The following is an 11255-nucleotide window of genomic DNA, read 5'->3' as shown; positions in this document are numbered from 1 at the left end:
CTTATAAGAAGCAGAGGCTAGAAAAGAACTGTGGAACAATATTAAACCTTATAATGCATATTGCTAATCTGTAGTCCAGGACTCTATCGATGTAGTGAGGGAGGGGTCTTATAGCCCTTCCCCTTCTATTAATACAACATTAACATAATCAATTATTATAATACATAAAACATTTGGTGCAGCCCCTATTATGACCCCAAGGTGACCCCCCATCAGCTTTAAGCCACAAGATGATGCTACAAGGTTAAGACACGAGGCTTTCAGCCACTACAGGATACTACTAGGATAAGTCACTTGGCCATATAATCATCCAGGAATACATCTCAAGCAAACTGGGAAAAAAATATATAAATGTGATAGGATCCTGTAGTTATAATTTTGTACGAATTTTAACATTATGCTCTATGACTATGCAAAGCTGCCAAAAATTATTGTTTTCACAGGATGCTGCTGAGGGGAGGACAACTCATAATAATGACTGGAATGGTGTGAATGTAATGACATCAAACACATGGAAACCATGTGTTTTATGAGTTCGATGCCATTCCATTTATTCCCTTCCAACCATTACCTTCCCAAATAAGGTGTCACCACCAAACTACCGTATCGTATCATACACAGCGTTTTACCGAATACTTTTATTTTGAAGGCAAACCGGAAAACTGGAAGTCTTAAAGTTGCTATCGGGACACTAATGTCACGGATAGAACAATGAGGTATTAGTTATTCAAAATCGTTGTTCATGTTGTTGCCGTGAATCATGTGGCGACCTCTATAATACTTCCGGTGTTCTATGAAAATAGCTCCGTCTTTTCAGGGCGCAGTTGATGTTAGTTCCTGGTCTTCAAATGCAGCGTCATTATTAATGCTAGACCAAACTTAAAGGACCGAAAATGAATTTAATTGTCCACAATATACCTAGTTAGCTATATCTACATGCTGTACATATACGCCCAGAGTATGCAAGTAATTATGATGAGATTCTTTCAACTGGAAATACTTAATGATTGCTCCACCAAAATAAACATAGTGATGGCGTCGTTTGGTCATTGAAGTGGCGATTTAGCAAAGTAAAAACAATCTACCCAGCTTCAATACCTTATTAAGGTAAGACAGGCTCATTAAATGACTTAGCTAATTTATGTTCATTACATGTAAACATATGTAACGATATCATATCCATCAGAATACAGGTCCATTTAGAACGGTCTGACGGGGTAAAATACATTGTTTTCAAGATAAAGAATCTCAGAAGTTGACGCAGTAGGTCAGAATTCTGTTTCATAAATGCTGTCATTATTCAGCACTGCTGATAATTAATTTGTTACTGGAGAACTCAAAACATAATTTCGAGTGCTAATTGTGTTTATCAGCTAGTACTTCGTTTTTATAGAGGGCCACAGTGAGCTCGTCACAATACCCATAACACCTAGCGGACAAACACAGAAATGGTTCCAATATTTTTTTTTCACCATTTATTTTTCTGGAATGGGATTTCATGTAGGCTTTAGGTGCCTTTACTCAGTACTTTGTTGAAGCACCTTTGGCAGTGATTACAGCCTCAAGTCTTCTCGGGTATGATGCTACAAGCGTACACCTGTATTTGGGGAGTTGGAAGGTGAACCTTCACCCCAGTCTGAGATCCTGAGTGCTCTGGAGCAGGTTTTCATCAAAGATCCCTCTGTACTTTGCTCTGTTTATCTTTCCCTCAATCCCGACTAGTCTCCCATTCCCTGCCGCTGAAAAACATCTCCACAGCATGATGCTGCCACCACCATGCTTCACCGTAGGGATGGTTTTGGCCAGGTGATGAGCGGTGGTTGGTTTCCTTCAGAAGTGACGCTTGGCATTCAGGCCAAAGAGTTGAATCTTGGCAAACTCCAAGTGGGCTGTCATGTGCCTTTTTACTGAGGAGTATCTTCTGTCTGGCCACCTGATTGGTGGAGTGCTGCAGAGATGGTTGTCCTTCTGGAAGGTTCTCCCATCTCTACAGAGAAACTCTGAAGCTTTTGTCACCTCCCTGACTAAGGCCCTTCTCCCCGATTGCTCAGTTTGGCCAGGCAGCCAACTCTAGGAAGAGCGCCTTGGTGGTTTCAAACTTCCTCCATTTAAGAATGATGGAGGCCAGTGTGTTCTTGGGGACCTTCAATGCTGCAGACATTTTTTAGTGCCCTTCCCCAGATCTGTGCCTCGACACAATCCTGTCTTGGAGCACTACGGACAATTCCTTCAACCTCATGGCTTGGTTCTTTGATTTGTGGGACCTGATATAGACAGGTGTGTGCCTTTCCAGGATGCACATGAGATCAATATTAAGTCTTCATAGCAAAGGGTCTGAATACTTATGTAAATAATTATTTTTGTTGTGTGTTTTATACATTTGCAAACATTTTTTGTTATTATGTGTAGATTGAGGATGTTTTATTTAATTTAATCATTGTAGATTAAGGCTGTAATATAAAATGTAGAAAAAGTAAAGGCCTAAATGCTTCCTGAATGCACTAACTTTGACATGTTCTGTTGCAGATTCAAAGCCAAATGAACTCATTGCAGAATGAATCCATAACCATGAATAAATAAGAATATTTATTTGACAAGAATGCACCTAGTCACCCATCAATCACCTGAACTCCAATTACCATTGTTTTTAAAGAAAACAAAATGGTAAACAATTCATACATAAATGATAAACGTCTAAGTAAATGTGAATTATTTATTCATCAATGCCATAAACCTGGGACATCACAGAGCACCATGTGAAAAAAATGTAATATCCGAGAGCGCGCATATTCTTCTACTTTTCTAGTTTAACAATTAGACCAGCACAAGTAAAACAGCATATTGTGATTTTTGGTGGGTGAGTTCCAAATGGATAAACAACTGGATGTGTAAGTTAGGTTTAATATAAAATACTAGGTCAAATCCAGCAGAATGAGAAACAAGGAAAGCATGCCTAAACGCAGCTATATCAACTCCCTTCTTGTCAATTTAACAGGTCCATGTTGCTTGTCATTTGTGAGTAGCACATTTTCCACAGTATTTAGTCCAAACCCCAGAATAAGCAGGAAAAGGCCAGAATTACACAGGTGGAAAAAAGGTAGCAAAAACAATACACAACAACCGTTATAATCATTGACCAGTACGGAGAATTAAGTAAAACCACAAATCCAAATCCCTATCTCCATCCATGGCTAATTTAGGAAAGGAACAATTTTAGCTAGCTTGCCACTGGAGGACAAAAACACAACGGGATGCAACAATTTTTTCATTTTTTTGTCAATGGCTTTTGATGCGATGTGACTGGAAAGCCAAATCCAAACGGTCTTCCCTTTACATATATATATTTTTGTGTTTACCAGGACCATTCACAGTTGAGCTTGCTCAATTTAGCTCAATGCTGATTGGCTCTTTATTTATTTTTTGTGAAGGGGGTGCTGTGGGATTATTTTAGATACTCTTTGAAGAGGTAGGATTTCAGACGTTTTCGGAAGATGGGCAAGGGACTCTGCTGTCCTAGTTTCAGGGGGTAGCTAGTCCTACAATTGGGGTGATAGGACAGAGAAGAGCTTGGACTAGGCTAATCCTACCCCATTGATTTTAATCATTTAGTTGTGAGTTTATTTACATGCATGCAAACAGCTTATAACAGTTGTAAACAGTACTATGAAACAACACAGTGCCTATAACTGTAAATACATAGGTAGGGACACCTAAGGTAAACATTTTATTGTATATTCCTCCCTGTGTGACCAGGCAGCTCCAGTAGTTGACATTTCACTGTGCTTCTACACCTGCATTGCTTGCTGTTTGGGGTTTTAGGCTGGGCTTCTGTACAGAACTTTGTGACATCAACTGGTGTAAGAAGGGCTTTATAAATACATTTGATTGATTGGCAGAGTCCTTGGTGATAGGCACACTAACTCATTGTTATTTAGTATTAATTGCCTGTCATGTTATATGGCATAATCCTCTTAATATTTTCTCAACAGACAAATGAGCCAATGGAGACTGAGGGGTTGTGTCTCTGTGAAAAGTGCGGGAAGGAATTATCAGATAGCAGCCGCCTTTCCTCTCACCTTTGCACTGTGGACTTCACCAAAAAGGGACAGTTGACCCGTTATAAGTGTCCTTTGTGCGATGAGGTCTTTACCATGCCAGGTGCACTGAAACACCACTTCCAAAGCCATCGGAGGGAGGAACTCACAGGTCCGTTCCACTGCTCCGAGGAGGGTTGCCAGTTCAGCACCTTACACCGGTTGGTGTACCAGGAACACCTGCACTCACAGCATGCTCTCACCCTCGTCTCTTGTACCTTCCGGTCCTGCACCTTGGCATTCTGCACACGTTCTGAGATGGAGGGCCACAGGCGTATCCATATGCCTTTCCACTGCCCCCGCTGTGACTTTGTGACCGCTCATGCTAAACAGCTGAGTACCCATGGTGTGGAACATGACCGTCCACTTGCTGCACCTGAGGGTAAACTTTTAGAATAAATGCATCATTCGCCACACAAACGAATACTCACTCACACACATTGTTATATTTAGGGTAGAGCCAACACGGGATGCCTCAATTTGTGTACATTTTTGTGCTCAGGTGACAAGGTGCCAACAACGACAGGCCAGGGTGGAAACAGCCAATCGGCTCTTGAGACCAGCTCTGGAAGGCCAAAAAGGGCCCTTAAACGCAATCCAGCTTATGTGTCATCATCACAAGAAGATGATGAAGAGACACAGCAGCACAACATCGACAATAGAGCCAGAGAGGAAGTGCAAAAAGACAAAGCAGCTACGAACATCAATGAGAACCCATCTAAAGGTAGTGTGGGATCTCTAGTCCTGCTTTGGCGTTGTTCTTCTTCTCTTCTGTGTTCAGGACCATTCAAGTTTTCTGGTGAGGTAGGGTTTTGCCAGGTCATCAAATATCAGATAAATGTTGTGCTAACCATACTTTTGAAAATCACTTTAAATCAGGTTTATGTCAGTAAATCTAGGTCTACATTTACATACTAGGAAATAAGTTGCTCTGTTTCATTTGTTTCATTACAAAAGATAACACCCGCATCTCCTCCCTGTCCTGAAGATCATATTATGGCAGGCATGGAGCATATGTATCGCACTCACATCTGCCCCGAGTGCCGCCGCTGTTTCAAGATGCGCTCCCACCTGCTGGAGCACCTCCACCTCCACTTCCCAGACCCCAGTCTCCAGTGCCCCACCTGCAACCATTACTTCACCAGCAAGAGCAAGCTGCGCATCCACATGCTTCGCGAGTCTGGCCAGAAGGTCCATCGCTGCCACCTGTGCGACTACGCCTCTGTGGAGCGCAACTCGCTCCACCGCCACCTGGCCAGTGTGCACTCCAACGAGGTAGGGGGTGACATCCACCCGGAAGTCTACCCCTGCCCCACCTGTGGCCAGAGCTTCCGCCAGAGCCAGGCGCTCAAGTCCCACATGAAGTCTCACCACACGTCGCGGGACAGCCAGCCACTGGCCTGCTTCCAGGAGGGATGCTCCTTCAATACCTCTGACCGGAAGGAGCTCCAGAGACACGCAGCCGATGTCCATGGAATCAAGGCCGTAGAGTGCCGCCATCATGCCTGCAACGCCATCTTTGGTAGCCCCCAGGACATGGAGGCCCATTACCGGACACACTTGGCCTTCCACTGCTCACAGTGCGACTTCTCCTGCTCCAACAAGAGCCTCTTCCGGCAGCACAAACTGCAAGGCCATGCCGGGGACGAGGAGTTGACCTGCAACTTCTGCCCCTTTGCCACGTTCAATCCTGTGGAGTTCCAGCAGCATGTCGGCCATTTTCACGCCAATGAGAAGATCCACCGGTGCCATCAGTGCAGCTTTGTCACCGCACACAAGCGGGTTCTACGACGGCACATGCTGATGCATAGTGGTGAGCCGAAAAAAGTAACGTAACATTGGACTGTTATACTCATCCATAGCTTCCAGATAACTCATTTTTAAAAGTTATTCATGTATTTTTCTTTCAAGGTGAGAAGCCCCACAAGTGTAACCTGTGTGACTTCAGGTGCCGTGATGAGACCTACCTCTCAAAACACATGCTCATCCACTCAGATGACAAGAATCATATGTGCTCTGAGTGTGGATATGTCACCAAATGGAAACACTACCTGAATGTGCACATGCGCAAACATGCTGGTGACCTCAGGTAAGTGATTTACTAGTTAGTTATTTTGCACATACAGTACCAGTCAAAAGTTTAGACACACCTACTCAGGGTGTCATCAAGGCAAAGGGTGGCTACTTTGAAGAATCAAACATTTGTTTAACACTTTTTTGGTTACTACATGATTCCATATGTGTTATTTCATAGTTTTGATGTCTTCACTATTATTCTACAATATAGTAAAAACAAAGAAAAACCCTTGAATGAGTAGGTGTCCAAACTTGACTGGTACTGTCAGTCTTAGAGAACTGTCAGTGGCGCAGCGGTCTAAGGCACTACATCTCAAGTGCTTGAGGCGTTACCACAGACACCCTCGTTTGATCCCAGGCTGTATCACAGCCGGCCGTGATTGGGAGTCCCATATTGGCCCAGCGTCGTCCGTGTTTGGCCGGTGTAGGCCGTCATTGTAATTAAGAATTTGCTCTTTACTGACTTGCCTAGTAAATTAAAGGTTAAAAAAAGTGAAAATAGTGGTCTGTTTTATGGTGTGCATGCAGTAGTGTAGGGATTTTTAACAGATAAAAGCATTACAAAATTTTGTCTGATGTTCACCCAAGTTGATGTGTAAGTCTGCTCTAGCACCTCTTGGTGTGAGAAGTGGGATATCATATCAGGAGTTAACGAACCTAAGGCCACACTTAGGCATTGAGAGATTGACCGATCCAGTCCGTTTCTTCTCCTAGGTACCAGTGTGACCAGTGCTCCTACCGTTGTCACCGCACGGACCAACTGAACAGCCACAAACTCCGACACCAGGCCAAATCACTGATATGTGAAGTCTGTGCATATTCCTGCAAGCGCAAGTACGAGCTTCGCAAGCACATGCTCCTCAAGCACTCTCAGGGAGAGGGCCATCAGCCTCCAGTCTTCCAGTGCAAGTACTGTCCCTATCAGACATGCTACCGCCAGGCTCTGCACAACCACGAAAACTGCAAACATACCCGGACTCGAGAGTTCCGCTGTGCCCTCTGCCCCTACTCCACTTACAGCAGCACCGGCCTCTTCATCCACAAGAGGAAGGCTCATGGATACGTGCCTGGCGATAAGAAGTGGCAAGAGAACTATGCAGAGAAAGAGAGGGAGAACTCTGTGGACCTACTGCAGGGCTTTTACAAAATGCCAGCCAAGAACTCTGCTGAAGGTCCTATCAAGAACCTACAGGAGAAAGTCGCTGGCTCTGCTGTTCAAAATGAACACAACCTAGAAACTGTAACTGGCCCCAAAACCACAGAAATGGCAAATAAAAATTCTGATATTGTCCAAGTGGTAGTTGACAAAGGGATTCTGGCATGTCACAATTCAACAGATAATCCAGAGCAATGCTGTACTTTAGTTTTGACAACAATAGCTAACACAGAGTGCACTGAGATGGCATCCATGCAGGGTGAGACGCCAAACAGCAGAGACCCAACTTACAGAAGACCCACAGTGGACCCTAAAGGATCTAACACCCTGAGCCAAAAGCCAGCTTCTGCAAGTGAGGCGGAGGAAGAGGACATGGCTATGGAGGATTGCGATGACCTAAACGATTCAGAAGAGAGAGAAACTCCTTTAACCGCCACAAGGCAACCAGCAGAGGCTGCAGAGAACAACACACAGATAGCGGAGGTGTCTAGCGCAGCTTGCAACTCATCCGCCGAATCATTGGCGCAAAGCGCCGACTCTGAGATTCGTCTGAAGGCCATGAGGAAGCAAGACAAGGACCAGGCGGAGGCTCTGGTCTTGGAAGGCCGGGTTCAAATGCTGGTGGTGCAGAATGAGGCCGGAGAGGCTAGCATATACCGGTGCGAACACTGCTCCTACGTGACTCGCAAGCAGACCTCTCTCCGACACCACTGCCGTTCCCTCTGCCTCGCCAGGTGGAAGAGACTCAAGTGCCAAGCCTGTGGGGCGCAGTTCAAACAGAAGAGAGGCCTGGACACCCACCGCCTTAGGAAGTGTCCCGCTCTGCAGAAGAACACCAGGAGGTTCATTGGCACTCCCTCTGCTGGACAGTCTGGAGAAAGGGACTGGGGTCAGGGTAAATCCCAGATCCCTGATAAAACCACAACCGCCGATCAATCAGAGATAGTATCTTGTGATGTTGCGCCAACCGAAGTTTCCATAGACACACAACCAGAAATGAGAGGAGAGGAAGCAAACTTGTGCGATTTGAACAATCCTGGAGGCTCGGGTGAGAGAGGATCTACAGCACTACAGAAAAGCCAAAGGAAGACAGTTGGAGAGACAAAAAGGCAAGTGAAAGTTGGCAGGGTAAAGAGACCTGTGAAGATGAAAAAGATCAATGAGGGAGAAATCTTAGGAAAGACAGACAAAGCCCATCCTGTGAACACAGAGAATGACAATGCTCATAGCTATATAGAAGATGACTTGAAATTCACTTGCAAGACGTGCAGTTTCAGGTCCTCCAGGCTTGTGACGATAGAGCGCCACTGCTCGACGTGCACAAGAATAACTCCCACAAAGAAGGCTGTCCGAATTGTTAGCTCTCTGGAGCAGGATGATGACAGCAATGAGGAGGATGAGAATATTAAAAGGGGTTCTGAAGAAGATGTGGTTGAGATAAAGGTATCAAATCCAAGCTATTCTCCTAAATTGTCCTGTCCCAACTGTCTTTTCAGGTGCAAACAGAAGAGAGCACTGATCAACCACGAGAAGCGAGGCTGCCTGAAGCCAGACGAGGTGCAGTGCGAATTCTGCTCGTTTGTGGCCAAGTCACAGAAAGCTATGGCTAACCATGTACTGGTCCATCGGAAAGACAAGTTATCGCTCTTAAAAAAGGTCAAAAGGTCAGTTTTGCGTTGCAACCATTGCCCCTTTACTTGTAAGCAAGAGCGTTGCATGACCCAGCACGTGGCTCTGAAGCACGAAGGTGCCAAGCCCCACCGCTGCCGCTTCTGCCCGTTCAGCACCACACGGCGCTACCGCCTATATGCCCATGAATCTCTTCACACCGGCATGGGCCGCCACAGCTGCAACGTCTGCGACCAGACCTTTGGCGCTGCCTCCAAACTCCGCCAGCATCACAAGCGTGTCCACGACAAACAGCCCTCTCATTTCTGCACCCTGTGCGACTTCAGCAGCTACTCTCTCAACGATGTCGGACGACATACCCTCCGCTGCCACACAGGGAAGCTCCTGCACCCCTGCAGCCAATGTGAGGCACGCTTTAGCTCCGACACAGCGCTCAAGCAGCACTGCAGCCGCAAACACCTGAGCCCCGCCAGCGTAGCGTGCCAGCAATGTGACTTCAGCTGTGGCAGCCAGGCTACCCTCAAGGTCCACCAGCAGAAAAATCACCCTCAGCTGGACTGTGCCACCTGCCAGGAGACCTTCCCCACCCGGGAGGGCCTGGAGGAGCACCAGAGGACCCACCTCACCCAGCAGTGCCCGCTTTGCCCCTTTGCCACCCGTAAGAGGCAGCCACTCATCCAGCACCTTCTCGACGAGCATGAGGATGGCCCCCCAGAGGACAAGCCACTGAAGTGTGCCATCTGTGGCTTCGCCTGTCGCCACCAACTGGTCTTTGAGCAGCACGTTCGCTCCCACGGGGGTACCCGCCTTTACAAGTGCACAGACTGCCAGTACTCGACTCGCAACAAGCAGAAAATCACATGGCACATTCGCATACACACAGGGGAGAAGCCCTACCATTGTGAGCAGTGCAGCTACTCCTGCGTAGATCCATCAAGGCTAAAGGTGAGCAATGAGGTCCTTCAAAATCTTTGCTTTAATGTAACACATGGCACTACACCATTTTATTATATAGAAGTCAGGTCCTCTCGGTCTAATACCAAACCATTGGGCTTAAAAAGTCTACAAGGACTGGTAGAGGACCTTATATAATAAGATACCATGTGTTACAAATGGTGTAGTAGATACCTATTTATCATCATTGTCATTCCATTATAGTATCACATGAGGATCCACCAGGAGGAGAAGAAGTACCTCTGTCCTGAGTGTGGCTACAAATGCAAGTGGATGAGCCAATTGAAGTATCACATGACCAAACATACAGGTACAAAGTATGAGTCACACTATTGCTGTCATCATTTATAACAAATACATTTAGTTGCAATTCGATCATAAAATGACCTTTCCCCTGCCCTTTCTTTCTCTCTCCCTCCACCCTCAGGGGATAAGCCATATGCGTGCGAGGAGTGTGAGTACCGCACCAACCGTGGTGACGCCCTCCGCATCCACAGGGAGACGCAGCACTGCGACGCTCGCACCTTTATCTGCGAGAAGTGTGGCAAAGGCTTCAAGACGCGCTTCCTCCTTAAGACCCACCAGCGTAAACACAGCGAGGAGCGGCCTTACGTGTGCGGCCTGTGCCGCAGGGCCTTCCGTTGGCCAGCCGGCCTCCGCCACCATTACCTCACCCACACCAACCAGCAGCCTTTCATGTGCCGCTACTGCCCCTACCGTGCCAAGCAGAAGTTCCAGGTGGTCAAGCACCTGCGGGGGCACCACCCGGACCAGCCTGTGGAGCAAGGGGTGGCCAAGGATCCCCACGCCCTCAGCCTAACCCTGCAGGATGCCCGTCTGGGGGGGCTGGAGGAGGGGGCTGGGGAGGAGGTGGAGGAGGGAGCTCGGGAGGAGGGGATGGAGGTGATTGTACCGGATGGGGTGGAGGTGTTGGTGCAAGAGAGGGTGGAGGTGTTGGTGCAAGAGAGGGTGGAGGAGGTCACAGAAGGCCAGCAAGGTGAGGAGTAAAAAGGTTCAGCCCACTCAACTGGAACCTGAGAAAACAGACATTTTAGTGAACGTTTTGATGCAGTTTTCCTCATCCAAGCATGATGAGGACTGGGCTACAGCGGTAAACTTGAATTAAACATCAACAAAGGACCTTGTCTTAATGAGTATGCATGTACATATACTACTGCAGAGTGCACCGTGAAACAAATATACAATTGTATGTTTAGTATTAAAACATTGTCAATTAATGGCGTATAAACAAATTGCTAACTGACAATTACAAGAAATGGGCAGTTTAAAAATGTTTAACCAATAGGAATATAACTTTTTATATTAAGATGTTTTCAAAACAGCAG

The 11255-nt window shown here is 46.4% G+C and overlaps 1 protein-coding gene across 2 annotated transcripts; it reads left to right on the top strand.

The window, feature by feature from the left end:
* The first annotated feature begins 812 nt into the window (after positions 1-812).
* Positions 813-11251, top strand: znf142 (zinc finger protein 142). Of its 2 annotated transcripts, XM_036958937.1 has the most exons (9): positions 813-1107; positions 2527-2664; positions 3990-4476; positions 4597-4818; positions 5083-5907; positions 6006-6183; positions 6885-9900; positions 10114-10219; positions 10337-11251. In XM_036958937.1, the coding sequence occupies exons 2-9, from the start codon at positions 2662-2664 to the stop codon at positions 10915-10917; spliced, it is 5418 nt and encodes a 1805-aa protein (XP_036814832.1). In that variant the 5' UTR covers positions 813-1107; positions 2527-2661; the 3' UTR covers positions 10918-11251. The 2 variants fall into 2 exon arrangements, with proteins under 2 accessions (XP_036814832.1, XP_021434908.2); XM_021579233.2 differs by lacking the exon at positions 2527-2664.
* Positions 11252-11255: the final 4 nt, after the last annotated feature.

This window comes from Oncorhynchus mykiss, chromosome 22 (genome assembly GCF_013265735.2).
Source record: "Oncorhynchus mykiss isolate Arlee chromosome 22, USDA_OmykA_1.1, whole genome shotgun sequence".
NCBI classification, from domain to species: Eukaryota; Metazoa; Chordata; class Actinopteri; order Salmoniformes; family Salmonidae; genus Oncorhynchus; species Oncorhynchus mykiss.
This window is presented reverse-complemented; position numbering and strand designations above follow the sequence as displayed.

Bases quoted from the DNA above. Each gene is read 5' to 3' on its own strand.
- znf142 (XM_036958937.1), top strand. The intron at 4,819-5,082 runs GTAGTGTGGGAT...CCTGTCCTGAAG, and splicing joins CAATGAGAACCCATCTAAAG to ATCATATTATGGCAGGCATG. The intron at 9,901-10,113 runs GTGAGCAATGAG...ATTCCATTATAG, and splicing joins TAGATCCATCAAGGCTAAAG to TATCACATGAGGATCCACCA.